The sequence below is a fragment of the Zootoca vivipara genome, chromosome 16, assembly GCF_963506605.1.
Source record: "Zootoca vivipara chromosome 16, rZooViv1.1, whole genome shotgun sequence".
Lineage (NCBI taxonomy): Eukaryota > Metazoa > Chordata > Lepidosauria > Squamata > Lacertidae > Zootoca > Zootoca vivipara.
Genome location: NC_083291.1, coordinates 14,328,404 through 14,342,498, shown reverse-complemented (window position 1 = coordinate 14,342,498; position 14,095 = coordinate 14,328,404). Strand labels below are relative to the sequence as shown.

The 14,095-nt window shown below is 44.2% G+C and overlaps 1 protein-coding gene across 1 annotated transcript in view; it reads right to left on the bottom strand.

Annotated features, from left to right (window-relative positions):
* Positions 1-1,344: 1,344 nt before the first annotated feature.
* Positions 1,345-14,095, bottom strand: part of SNX30 (sorting nexin family member 30) — a 51,355-nt gene continuing 38,604 nt past the window's right edge. The window contains exons 7-9 of the mRNA XM_035140935.2: positions 12,843-12,929; positions 9,279-9,431; positions 1,345-7,879 (exon numbers count right to left, since the gene is read on the bottom strand). Of these exons, the coding sequence (XP_034996826.1) occupies positions 7,820-7,879; positions 9,279-9,431; positions 12,843-12,929 (300 nt within the window). The 3' untranslated portion in view covers positions 1,345-7,819. The remainder of the gene's footprint in view (positions 7,880-9,278; positions 9,432-12,842; positions 12,930-14,095) is intronic.

Sequence of the window (14,095 nt, the reverse complement as noted above, 5' to 3'; positions counted from 1 at the left end):
TTCTATAATCCTCTTAACAGTGGCTGGACCAGCCAGTCAGCAATTCCACTCAGGAGTGAGTATAATACACTTTAGCAAGCTAGATTTATTATATATATAAAGGTAAAGGTTACCCCTGACCGTTAGGTCCAGTCGCGAATGACTCTGGGGTTGAGGCGCTCATCTTGCTCTATAGGCCGAGAGAGCTGACATTTGTCCGCAGACAGCTTCTGGGTCATGTGGCCAGCATAACTAAGCCACTTCTGGTGAACCAGAGCAGCACACGGAAACACCATTTACCTTCCTGCTGGAACATTACCTATTTATCTACTTGCACTTTGACATGGTTTTGAACTGCTAGGTGGGCAGGAGCTGGGACCAAACAACGGGAGCTCACCCTGTCACGGGGATTTGAACCGCCGACCTTCTGATCGGCAAGCCCTAGGCTCTGTGGTTTAACCCACAGCACCACCTGCATCCCAGAGAGAGAGAGAGGGGGGAGAGAGAGAGAGAGAGAGAGAGAGAGAGAGAGAGAGAGAGAGAGAGATTATATGCAGATTGAGGTTGAATCCTGACAAGACAGAAGTACTGTTTGTGGTGGACAGGAGGCGGGCAGGTGTGGAGGACTCCCTGGTCCTAAACGGGGTAACTGTGCCCCTGAAGGAACAGGTGCGCAGCCTGGGAGTCATTCTGGACTCACAGCTGTCCATGGAGGCACAGGTCAATTCTGTGTCCAGGGCAGCTGTCTATCAGCTCCATCTGGTACGCAGGCTGAGACCCTACCTGACTGCAGACTGTCTCGCCAGAGTGGTGCATGCTCTGGTCATCTCCCGCTTGGACTACTGCAATGCGCTATACATGGGGCTACCTTTGAAGGTGATCTGGAAACTACAACTAATCCAGAATGCGGCAGCTAGACTGGTGACTGGGAGCGGCCGCCGAGACCACATAACACCGGTCTTGAAATATCTACATTGGCTCCCAGTACGTTTCCGAGCACAGTTCAAAGTGTTGGTGCTGACCTTTAAAGCCCTAAATGGCCTCGGTCCAGTATACCTAAAGGAGCGTCTCCACCCCCATCGTTCTGCCCGGACACTGAGGTCCAATACCGAGGGCCTTCTGGTGGTTCCCTCATTGCAAGAACAAAAGTTGCAGGGAACCAGGCAGAGGGCCTTCTCAGTGGTGGCGCCCACCCTGTGGAACGCCCTCCCATCAGATGTCAAAGAGAAAAACAGCTACCAGATTTTTAGAAGGCATCTGAAGGCAGCCCTGTTTAGGGGTTTAATAGATTATTTTATTTCATTTTTTCTGCTGGAAGCTGCCCAGAGTGGCTGGGGAAACCCAGCCAGATGTGCAGGGTATAAATATATTATATTATCTATCTATCTATCTATCTATCTATCTATCTATCTATCTATCTATCTATCTATCGTCTGTCTCTTTCCCCCAACAGACTATTTATCACACTGTGCTGCAACTCAGCAGGGCTCTGCTCCATTATACCCTTGTCTAAAGCCACCTGGGTACCATGATTCTGTCTCTGTTACAGTACAGCTTGGATTATTGCCATTTATCTATTCGGGAGGCAGGGGTTGTAAACATGGTGCTGGAACTCACAACATGAAACGAGGACAAAGAGGTCACATCTACACAGTGCATTTAAAGCACAAAGCTCACCTACCCCCCACTGAATCCTGGCAGCTGTAGTTTGTGAAGGGTGCTGGGAATTCTAGAGGTGAACTATAGTTCCCACAACTTCTCCTCTGACCACCTAATCTATGTTGGTGCTGTAAGCAAGGCCCTAGGTGCAGGGTTCTTAGTTCACCTGTTCCATTCAAAAATCAGTAGGATGTAAAAATCATTCCACTTTGGCTGCAATGATGCCTGGTGTTAGAAAGGCAAAAGGGTTTTGGGAGGCGGGGCGGTGTCATCACCAGTATTCAAGTCTTCAATTCTCAGGCATCATAGGCGAACACAACACACACCAAAAGCATCACATTGACTGGTAAAGCAATTTAATCCATTTATTGATCCAGTCCTCTTTTTTTGTCAAAGAAACCATCCTTATACACACAAAGAGTTGATCAAGCATTATAAATTATTTTGCCTTAAAAACAAACAAACCACAGAGTCAACACAGCACAGTACTTATTATTATTTTGTACATAGGCATATAAAAAAGGATAAAAGTGAGCGAACCACATGCTAGCACCTGGACAGACCTGGAGAACCCAATTCACGGGGAAGCTCCCTCAGAAAGCCCCACCATGCACAAACTCAGCTGACTTTAGCCTTGGTGGGGCATACAGAGAAGAACTACCTGCTGGGAATATCCTGCCTGTCTCCCAAAACAAGAAGGGAAATGGGTTCACTGTGTGCTTAGTTGATATGTAAACTGGAAGTGCTGAGAGAGGAGAGGAATAGAACCAAGAAGTCACCTGCAGCTTCCATTTTGGTGGTCAAATTTAGCTCACAATACATACACATTCATCCCCATGTGGGCTATGTTTGGGATGGCTGGTGTGCTTGTGTTTTGCTGATGACTAATCGGAAGCTGCCACTTTGGGTTTGCAATCCTTTCCTTGGTTTGGCCGTGAATATTTATTTTCTTCCTTTTTACTACTGCTTTCACTTTAGCTATTAAAAAGCACAGATGGGGACTGAAAGACTGCAAGGATGTATTCCATGCTATTCATCATCAGCTTAACTTCTGCCAACAGTTACTAAAACACAGACGAAAACAGACTCCGGGAGCAACACACTCCACATGGGTCTCTAGCAGATGAACTGCAGAAAATACTTGGCAACAGAGACAGTCTAATCTCCCATCCTCCCTTCCATGCATCAAACCATTTCCCTAAATAGCAATCTTTAGAAGTGGGTGGGGAAACTGTAGCCCTCCAGATGCTGTGGACTACAACTCCCATCAGCTAGCATGGCCAACAATTGGGGGTGAGAGTCCAGCAACACCTGGAGAATCTCAAGGCTCAAGTTCCAGAGTTTTGCTCTTTCACCTTGAACTTGCATCTCTTTTCAGATACTGGCATGGCTCAAAACCCATTCAGAGAGATGCTGCCGGGTGCCATGATTGTGTCTGTCGCTATAGCAGGGGTGGGGAACTCGTGTCTCTAAGAAGTTGCTGGACTCCAAGGAATTCAACATCACACTAGGTTGAACATTCCAGGATGCCAGCTTAGCAGGCAGAAACACCCCTCCTCTCCTCTCCCTGTGCATCATTGGGGGGGGCAGGGTTCTCCCAACCCCCTCAAGTGCAGGGAGAAGAAGTAAGCCTTATTGCACAAACGGTAGCCCCTACCTATCTGCTCACTGTCTCGCCAGAGTGGTACATGCCCTGGACTACTGCAACACGCTCTACAAGGGGCTACCTTTGAAGGTGACTCAGAAATGCTCAGCTGCACCTAGAGAGAGTCTTTGAGAAAAGCTTAGAGATACACGTTAAAATGGGAAGCCAGTGAACCCAAATTTTAAAATTTGGACATAAAATGCAAGTTTAAATAAGCAACTTTTGAGTATACCTAAAAGTCTAGCTATGATAGGAAGATGGTCATCCAAAACTGTTTTGCTCCAAATTGCACCGTGTGCAAATTAGTGTTTGGAAAGGGAGAGTCCACTATGTTAAGAATGCAACTATTTTTAATGCTGATCATAAAGTGTCTGCAAAATGTTTTGACATTTATATGTTTACTGATTCCATGAGGGTGGAGAATCACTCTGATTTCACATGTACAAAAATATTTGGGCAAGAGCAAACAGTTTGCCTTTAAAAAAAAAAGGAAGGGCGGTTATCTTTGTGAAAAGACCTTTATTTGTTCAGAGTAAGAAAAAGTTTGGAAAAAAAGAACAAACAGCTAGTGGAACTAAAATGATTTATAATATGTGTGGGGCACTGAGTATGTTAATCTAAAACTGACACCCCAGTATAGCTTTATAGGGTCTGAAGTGCCTACTATAATTACAAAAAGCTAAGGCTTTTTACACTGCCTGTCTCAGCTTCGAAACAATCTAAGCCAAGACACCCTTTCAGAATACATTAGAATCATAAGTGTGTTTGGTTTCATATACACACAGATGGATTCACTGTCCAGATCATCACATGCAACAACGGGCTACACATGGGCTACTGTGCCCACTAAACCTTCCTTTCTTTTCAGAGGAGGGAGAACCGGACTCAGCAATACAGATCACCTCTCCAGGTGGCAGTGGCGTAGGGACAATTGCCCTGGGTGCAAAATTCTTAGGGGCGCAAAATTTCAAAAGAAGAAAGTAGTAATAATAAATAAAGAATAGTGTGCCCTTGCCCTCACAGAGAAAATAAACCAATGTCCACATAGGCAGACTGAGGAGCAGATTTGGGTGGTGGCCAGTTGCTAGAACGTCCTCTGCATGGGTTTTAGAAAGATATCTGCTTCCGACCAATCCCCTGTCCCACACTCCAGCATGCTCAACACTCACGGGGCACTGCAACTGCTACTCGGGTAGGCCGCTGAGGTATTGCCCCTTTGTTCCAGCCTATCAGGCAGTGCCAAGGATACCTGCCTTGCCCCGGGCACTAGCAACCCATGTTACACCACTGCTGGGTGGTGAGAATCGGAGGTATGTTCACTCTTCGCACACACACAAAAAAACCTCTCAAGCACAGATCAGTAGGCAGGCCTCTGTGCTACATGTACTTAAAATAAAAATGGCCATGACCCTTTCCTAAACATGAAACCCAATCCATATGAACTGTAGCAAGAGCACTTTTCAATACACAATGCAAACTGTATCATTGCCTCTGTTCAAAGCTTTGCCCCTTCAGCCTGATAAACAACAGCTTCTACTCCAACTGCAAAGACAGGAGCTCCTAGCATCTTGCCAATTGTGCCCTGCTGCCTGCAACAGGCTTTTTTTTATTTAAAAACCATACAGGAGGACATTGAAACCGAGAGAGCAAGCATTAAGAAGTTTGATTTCAGAAGTGAACACAGCCAACATTACAATCTAAGTTTTGTTATCTCATCAACAATACAATCTATTGAAGGGCACGCATGTCCTCTTAACATCCAATTTCTGCATTGAGAAATCATAAGACATTCAATTTGTACACGAGCCTTTATGATAGAATGGGAACTCAAAGCAAAACACCTTATCCATTCAATAAAAATTTGACTTGTTATGTCTGTATGTGAGAAAAGATTTTTCTTTCTTTCACCCAGAGATTCCAGTTACTTATGATCTTGGAAACAGACAATCCAGTGCACAATCTCTCTTTTATTTTAGAGCTCGTGGATTCTCTATGGTGTCAAAATTGGAAGGCGATGCTTTGGGAGATTAAAAGAGACTGAGAGCTGGTAGACTGCCTTGGAAGGTGGCAGGTCACTGGAAGTGTCTAAGCAAAAGCTGGACAGCCATGTGTCAGGGATATTATATTGCAGGTCCTGGATTGAGTAAGTGGGATTGGAACGGATGGCCTCTAGCATCCCTCCTAGTGACCATGTCTCTATCATAAACCCTGTTACACACAGCCCATACTTCTTATTCCTTCCAAGGTATTAAGTTACATGCTGGCAATTTCCATGTTTCTAAATATTCTTGATCCCACAAGTTGACACAAAACCAAAGTATTGCTTGATACTTTTGAACACCACCCGTTCTGGAACCTTTGCTAATCCAAATGAGAAATAACTCCAAACTATTGTACACATATCTACAGAGAGGTAGCGATTCCTTCCTTGCTAATAAAAAGACTGTTTCTAAGTATTAATTGCTAACATTTATTTTCAAAACAGAGTCTCGGTTGCATCCATTGAGTGTTTATTGGAACAGATGGCAAGGGCAGGGGATTTTAAAAAAAAATAGCACAGCACAAGTAAAAAAAAATGCACAAAATTGCTTATTGTCACTCCCCAGCACAAATGCTTGTAAAGCTGAGTAAAATCCACTTAAAGGTAAAGGGACCCCTGACCATTAGGTCCAGCCGTGACCGACTCTGGGGTTGTGGCGCTCATCTCGTATTATTGGCCGAGGGAGCCGGCGTACAGCTTCCAGGTCATGTGGCCAGCATGACTAAGCCGCTTCCCGCCAACCAGAGCAGCACACGGAAACACTGTTTACCTTCCCGCTGTAGTGGTGCCTATTTATCTACTTGCACTTTGACATGCTTTCAAACTGCTAGGTTGGCAGGAGCTGGGACCAAGCAACGGGAGCTCACCCCGTCGCGGGGATTCGAACCGCCAACCTTCTAATCGGCAAGCCCTAGGCTCTGTGGTTATCCCACAGCACCACCCACATCCCTAAAATCCACTTAGTACTTTTAAAAAGACAGTCCCCACTCTGTCAAATACCTAGCACTTATTTAGTGCCTTTTTGAGTCAACAGCTTCATGTGCAATCTCAATATCCTTCTATTCCCTTTGCAAGGTAATTTAGTAGTATCCACTTATTAAAAATGAGGGATACAGCAGTACCTTGGATACAAACACCTTGGGTTACAAACACCGCTAACCCGGAAGTAGTACCTCAGGTTAAGAACTTTACCTCAGATGAGAATAGAAATTGTGTGGCGGCGTTGTAGTGGCAGCGGTAGGCCCCATTAGCTAAAGTGGTACCTCAGGTTAAGTACAGTTTCAGGTTAAGAACGAACCTCCGGAACAAATTAAGTTTGTAACCAGAGGTACCACTGTACTGAGAGGTAGTGGCTAGCAAGTTCATGGCAGACATGAAATTTGAACCAAAGGTTTGTCAGTTCATAGCTCAATCTCCGAGCCACAATACTAGGTCTCCGCCCATAATGGTACATACACAGCCATCCTAATGAAAGGCAGTGGAAAGAAAAACGGTTGCTTGTTGTGAGAGGTCTCTCTTCAGCTGCGCTCCCCTTGGACATGTTTAAGAGCAGTTTCACTGGCTTTTTGTTTTTTTGTTTTTTAAAGAAAGCCCAAGGTGAGACTTGGGGGTCACTGTGAAACAACATCTATCACATGGCAAACACTAGCAATTCAAAAAAATGCAGAAAAGGTTCGATTTAAAAAATAAAGGAAGAAAAGATGAATAGTCTCATGTACAGACTTTGGGAGGCACGCAACACCCCAAACAACTTCCCCATCCCCAATAAATGGCTCAAAGGCTCTGGAACCTAACTGACTACACGCCATAGCCACAAGACCACCTCTGAAATATTCTGCAGGTTTCCTGTGCATTGCAACTTTTGCCCTGTAGACCTGACCTTCCCATCCACAAAGCCCAAGTTAATTCAAAGAGACCTTTGAGAATCCAGCAAGTGTCTTCTGTCAGCCATATGGAGGGTGGGAGGAGGGGGGAGAAATCCAACAGACTTTGAAGAGTGAACAGCTGCAGTTTCATGGCCAACCGCTCCTTACTAAACTAACAAGGAAAAGGAAGGACAATAACGATGTGTTGGCACCTTGCATTTTTAAGAGTCCTTTATTATTATTATTACCATCATCATAATTATCATCACCATCCTTATTATTATTGTAGTGTTCCTCGTATCAACTTCATTCAATATAAAGCGGTCCAAAAAGGAGAAAAGTTCCTGTAGTTCCTTTGCCGTCAGCCAAGGATCGCGAGTAGGAGCATTCAAGGCCAACTTGGATGGTTTAATAAAAAGGTGGCACAAAAATGTACAGTTCCAAACTTTTTCCAAGTTGGATCAGTCCCGAGGTTCAGCACAGGTAGTTGTTCCTCCAGGGGGTGGGGTGGGAAAACCCCAAACTGACGCCAAGTCGTGCATAGTGTATCTCCAGTATGTTTAGTGGTACCGTCACTTGGTCAGAAGTCCGTGGTGCAGGGAGGAAAAGGGAGGGGAAAGATGCGATTTCTTATTTGGTCTCAGGCTTATCTTGCAAAAGTGGTATAATAGATTCCCACGCCGTAAGGCACTGTTTAAAACAAAGACACAGAATGGCAAACCCATCAGTGCTTCCATTTAAAATGAGCCACTTCCAGAAGGCCCTAAAGAAAGGACACTGTGGTTGAGAGGGGTGCTCTTTTAGCTACCCAGGGGCCTGCGGTGAAATGTTTCATGGGGGAACAGAGGCAACACCTTGCGAGGGTGATGGAGAGGGGCGTCCTGACGTCGCACTCAGGAGCAGTTTGAGGAGGAGTTTGGATTTGATATCCTGCTTTATCACTACCCAAAGGAGTCTCAAAGCGGCTAACATTCTCCTTTCCCTTCCTCCCCCACAACAAACACTCTGTGAGGTGAGTGGGGCTGAGAGACTTCAAAGAAGTGTGACTAGCCCAAGGTCACCCAGCAGCGAACCCGGTTCACCAGATTACGAGTCCACTGCTCTTAACCACTACACCACACTGGCATCGCGCCTCCCTTCCTAAGCCGGGCAGAAGCTTCCTGGGCTTTGGGAAGGAGGTCCCCGGTGGAGGTCCCCGGTGGAAGGAGTCCCCTCAGTCCACTGACAGCACACCACTGCCTGGGCCTCAAACCACTGAGAGCTTTGTATGCCTCTGAACCTTGAACTGGGCGTAGTAGCTCACTGGCAGGGAATGCTGCTCTTTCAAGACCAGTGAAACATGCACCATTGCACAGCGCTGCTTACGAACCTAGCAGCTGCAATTTTATTTTTATTTTTTTCAAAATTGTTTTCACTGACTGATTTTCCTGGGTAATGAAGGTACATATACCGTCTCTGTTTACAGTTCATAGAGTCCTATCTACAGGTCAGTTACATTCGGTGTGAGATGCTTCTATCGTGGGCATTTTGAGGTTGTGGGGAGAGATAGGTAGGAGAAAATAGGGGGAGAAATGATTTTTCTCTCTTTTTTGCACATTATGTGTTATGGCTTTTGTGTAAGCGTCATGTTGTTGGGTTATTCATCTATGCTTTTATTAGGTTTCCTTGGTGATGAGAGGGATTGGGGAGCCCAGGGCATTCGGTTGATGGCAGATGCATTTTAGACAACCTTTAGGACGGTGGCACATGCTAATCAGAAAGCGTTATTTGAATTCAAAGACAGATTCCAGCCAGGCAAAAACACTTGAGGAGGATGTGGAGCAAGGCTGGCGAGGGATGTGGCCTGAGGAAAGAGGGCAGAGTGGCCTGGAGAGCTACATTTTGCCCCTCTATTTAGTCCCCCATCCTGGTACGAGAACATTCAGCATAAATAGTGACAGTGTGAAAAAGCTAAAACAAAACTCAATGGTGGTAAGCAAGAAGCGCACTCTAAAGCATTCAGCTCTGCTAAACTCTCGTAATCAGGAAGTTCCACCAAACTGCACGGCAGTCGTTTCACTACATAACAGCAGCAACCTTGGAGAATTACCTTCTCGTAATATTGGATGTTTTTGTCTGCCATTCCCATCAACAGCTGCCGAAAGTCTTGGCGCTTGTTGTTCTGCCACCGGTCCATATCCGCCTTCAGGTCTGCGTTGAAGCATTCCACGCGGTCCTGACACTTTTCGACCTCAGTGGGCACCTGGGAAGAGAGCGGAAAAAAGGAATCCCCCAATGCTGTTGCAGACAGAAGTTAAGGAATTTTCTTGGACTAGAAGTCCTATTATTATTATTATTATTATTATTATTATTATTATTATTATTATTATTTTATTGATTTTTCTCAACAATCATTACATTGAAAAGGGAAAACACAAAATAAAACAATTAAAACATCTATATTCACTTTTAATATTAATCCATATTTTGGGATCCATTGAATCCCCCGACTTCCCTCCCCTCCCTCCCCTTGTTCCTTTGTGTTATTTTCATTTGTGCATGTCAACATTATTATCATCATTATTTAATCATTTATTTGTAATTTTATTATTTATCCTTCTTTAGTTTTTCCCCGCCCCTTTTCATTTTCTCCCGCTTTCTCTTTCTTTACGTTTCTCCTTTCCTTGTATTTTCTTCCTTCTGACTTGCTTCTCTTTTAGACGAAGTAGCTGTTTCGTATCAGTATATTATTAAAAAGTTACTTTGTAATGGGTACATATTTTTGTATATCTTTGAAAAAGAATAATAAAAAAAAGTTATGTGTTGTTGTTTTTAAAGAAAAAGAAGGCTCCACATTTGCTTTCCCCGACTTAAGCCCTCGGGTGTTCAGCTTCGGGGGAAAATCATTTGAGGCAGGAGTGATGGGGGTCTGACATGCAGCCCTTGCCTCAGCCACTCCAGCATCTTGGACAAGTGTCAAGGGATAACGCTTTTATTCCCAAGAATCTACACTGGCTGCCAGTATGTTTCTGAGCACAATTCAAAGTGTCGGTGCTGAGCTTTAAAGCCCTGAAAGGCCTCGGCCCTGTATACCTGATGAAGCAGCATCTCCACCCCCATCGTTCAGCCAGGACACTGAGGTCATCATTCTGCTGGTTCCCTCACTGCAAGAAACGAAGTGACAGAGAACCAGGCAGAGGGCCTTCTCGGTAGTGGTGCCCTCCCTGTGGAACACCCTTTATGTCAAGGAAATAAAGAACTACACCACCTTTAGAAGACATATGAATACAGCCCTGTATCAGGAAGTTTTTGATGTTTGAGGTTTTATTATGTGTCTCTGTGTTGGAAGCAACCAGATGGGCTGGGTGTAAATAAATTATTATTATTATTATTATTATTATTATTATTATTATTATTATTATTATTATGTCATATTTCCTTTCAGCTTTCAGCTAGGGAGACAACAAGAGATCTTTGTATAGCTGAAGGGAGAGATTTGCCAATTGTATTATTGAGCTAAATCTGATCATATAGTTGCATTGTATAATTCTGATTGTATGGCTTAGCCCCCCCCATATCCCTGGGATGTCTTGCTTAAAATGCGCTTTTTTTTTTTTTTGCCTCTCTCTGTGTGCCAAAGTGTAATGTAAGCAAAAGGAACAGGATGCCCAGCTTGCTATCAAGGCCGGATGGCTGGCCTTGTCTGACGCTATCAGTCTGACGCACAGAACAGGCAAGATAGTCAGGGACTCAAGCCCCCCACTCAAGGCTGCTTGAGGATGCTACCGGGGTAGCATGAGTCAGCATGTGTTTACAAGAAGAACTGGACACAGGAAGATCCTTATATGGACTTGTAACCTGTGACCCCCTTGCGTGCACACATTTACAGAGGAGGGGGAAAGGAGCCCAAGAAGTGTATAAGAATCTTTGCAAATTTGTGTCTCTTTACTCTTGTCGTGAAGCTTGATCACCAAGAGTCTCTTAAATTTAAGAATTAAATTCTTTCTCTGGATTCAACCCTCGGTGTCATTATTGACTGTCCCTGTCCCTGCTTGGGCGCAACTTAAGGACCCTTTATTAGCAAATAAGGCTACATAGCCAGTGGTGTTTTGGCTACACAATGCGATTAATTTGGACCAGTCACCTGGCTTCAGATTTCCCCCAACGCAGCTACAGAATTCACTGGCTAGCCTTGGACCAGCCTTTCAGTCTACTCTAACTTACTTCACAGGACTGTTCCAAGGCTGAAACATAGCTCCTAACACACACTGCCCTGAAGACCTTTGAGGACCAGTGGAGCACAGATGAGATAAATCCAGAGCTTAAATTGTTAATTGTTCTATTAGCTTAAACAAACGACGAAGTGGAGAGGCTCTAACTGGCAAAGCAAACCTATTAGTTGTCACTGCTTTCAAATAAAATTGCATTAATTAAAGGAGGTTGTGCCTAAGATGAAAAGAAAAAGATTAACTTCAAAGTGAATTAATATAATTACTAATTTCTAAAGCTTTTAAATATTGGTGGCAAGGTGGATAAGTCCTCTGCTGCTTATTCATCGGTTAAGGAATCAATGTGCATTCAAGCATCAACAGCTTTTATTCTCCAGAAATAAATTGACAAACGTAGTTACCCCACTAATGGATAACTCAATTCAATCTATGTGAAAAGAACCTTAACATAGGTTCTTTCATAAAACCTTAAATTGAGACCAGGAATGGAAACCCCATGGTCCTGCAGATGTTGTTGATCTCCAACACCTGTCCGCCCCAGCCAGCATGGCCAATGGTCAAGGGTGATGGGTGCTCCAGTCCAAAATCCAGAAGGCCAAAGGTTCCTCATACCTGCCCCAAAGCCAGCCAACACATGCTGTGAGATAATCCAAAGCTGGCTGACAGGAGAGGGAAAGTATAATTGCCACCTCTTCTTGATTAACCTGTGGTGGAACTGTATATTAAGCTTTCCATTTCCTGCTTCATTTCCTGCTTCAGGTATGACCCCTGTTCCGCAGATTGTATACAAACACTAAGGTATGTTTTATTTTTGTATTTTTCTGTATTTTTTCATTGTTAAGATATTATGGACTGTATAGACTCGTGTTCATGCTGGCCATTGGGCCTTAATGTAATGTATGACATAATTAATGATATATATTTATTTGATTTATTTTTTGTAGTTAAAAAACTGAAGAAGACCAAACCGAAACAGTATGACTACCTTAGATCACTGTCTCGCATGTCGTTATAGTTTATAAAGATAAAAATAGATATATTTCGCCCATTGGAATTGGTCGACGTGTTGCCACTTTTTTTGGTATCTCTTCTTACACAAGCAATGAATATCAATAATTATTGATCAAATCTGCGTATATATTTTTATTACGCCTTGTAACAATTAAAAGCATCAGACCACCAATTGGCCAACCTGGGATATTCAATTGTTTGTGGTACTGAGCAGTTTGCTTCCTTGTGTCCCAAGGACCCCTCCTACCCAAACAAAGGATCTTTCCCTCACAAAATGGATCAAGTCCAAGAATCCAGTTTGCAGTCCAATAAATTGCTTTTTAGTCACCACTATTTTCTGCCCTTTTCAAGGTTCCACAAAAGCTTTTTAATCTTGCTGAAGACAATGCAGCGAGAGACTTGGCTGTCCAAGAGCGGTTCCAAAGAGGACTAACCTTGGGGCGGTCTTCTCTTTTTAAGACCACAGCTTCCAGTTTGGCTTCATATTCTGCTTGAACTTGATCTCTTTTCTTCAACACATTCTAAAGGGGAGGAGGAAAGAGAGACAGGATGCAATCAGAGGAGATGCAAGGGTTATGTCGCCCCTCCCACACACATTCCATAAGAACTTCAGCTTGTCACACCGAGCCAGCCGTAATCCACTTGAAACCAGCACCACTTAGGTGTCAGCAGTGGAAGTCTACTGGCTAGGAAGGGTGATGACAGTTGCATTATCTTCTTGCATTAGACCAGCTGTGGGCCTCCAGCTGTTGCTGAATCACAACTCCCATTGGCCAAGCTGGTTGGGGGCTGATGAGAGTTGTAGTTCAGCAAAATCTGGGAACCACTGTTCTAGAAGGTCAGAAATGAAGGTCCAGGTTGATTTCCTGGCTGCTGGGGGGGGGGAAAGTTCAGCAGCCAGCAATGGGGAGAGCATTCTCCTAGTGTTTCAACCCTACCTGCTTGTGCTGTGTCTTCCCAGAGTGGTACGTGCCCTGGTTATCTCCTACTTGGACTACTGCAATGTGCTCTACGTGGGGCTTCCTTTGAAGGTGACCTGGAAACTACAACTAATCCAGAATGCAGCAGCTAGACTGGGAGTGGCCAAAACCATATAACACCAGTCCTAAAATACCAACATTGGCTCCCAGCACATTTCTGAACACAATTCAAAGTGTGGGTGCTGACCTTTAAAGCCCTAAACGGCCTCAGCCCAGTATACCTGAAGGAGCGTCTCCACCCCCATCATTCAGCCCGGACACTGAGGTCCAATTCCAAGGGCCTTCTGGCAGTTCCTTCACTGAGAGAAGCAAAGTTAAAGGGAAACAGGAAGAGGATCTTCTCGGTAGTGGCGCCTGCCCTGTGGAATGCCCTTCCATCAGATGTCAAGGAAATAAACAACTATCTGACTTTTAGAAGACATCGGAAAGCAGCCCTGTTTATGGAAGTTTTTAATGTTTGATGTTTTATTGTATTTTTAATATTTTGTTGTAAGCTGCCCAGAGTAGCTGGGGAAACCCAGTCAGATGGGCAGGGTATAAATAATAAATTGCTGCTGCTGCTATTGTTGTTTATAAATAATAAGTTATTGTTGTTATTTGGGGTGTTCCAGATTGCACAGGTAGACCGGAAGGATCACTACTACTGAGTCAGTGAAATAATCCTTATTACAGCAAGGCATTCTATTTAAATCTGCCTGTCCCCCAAA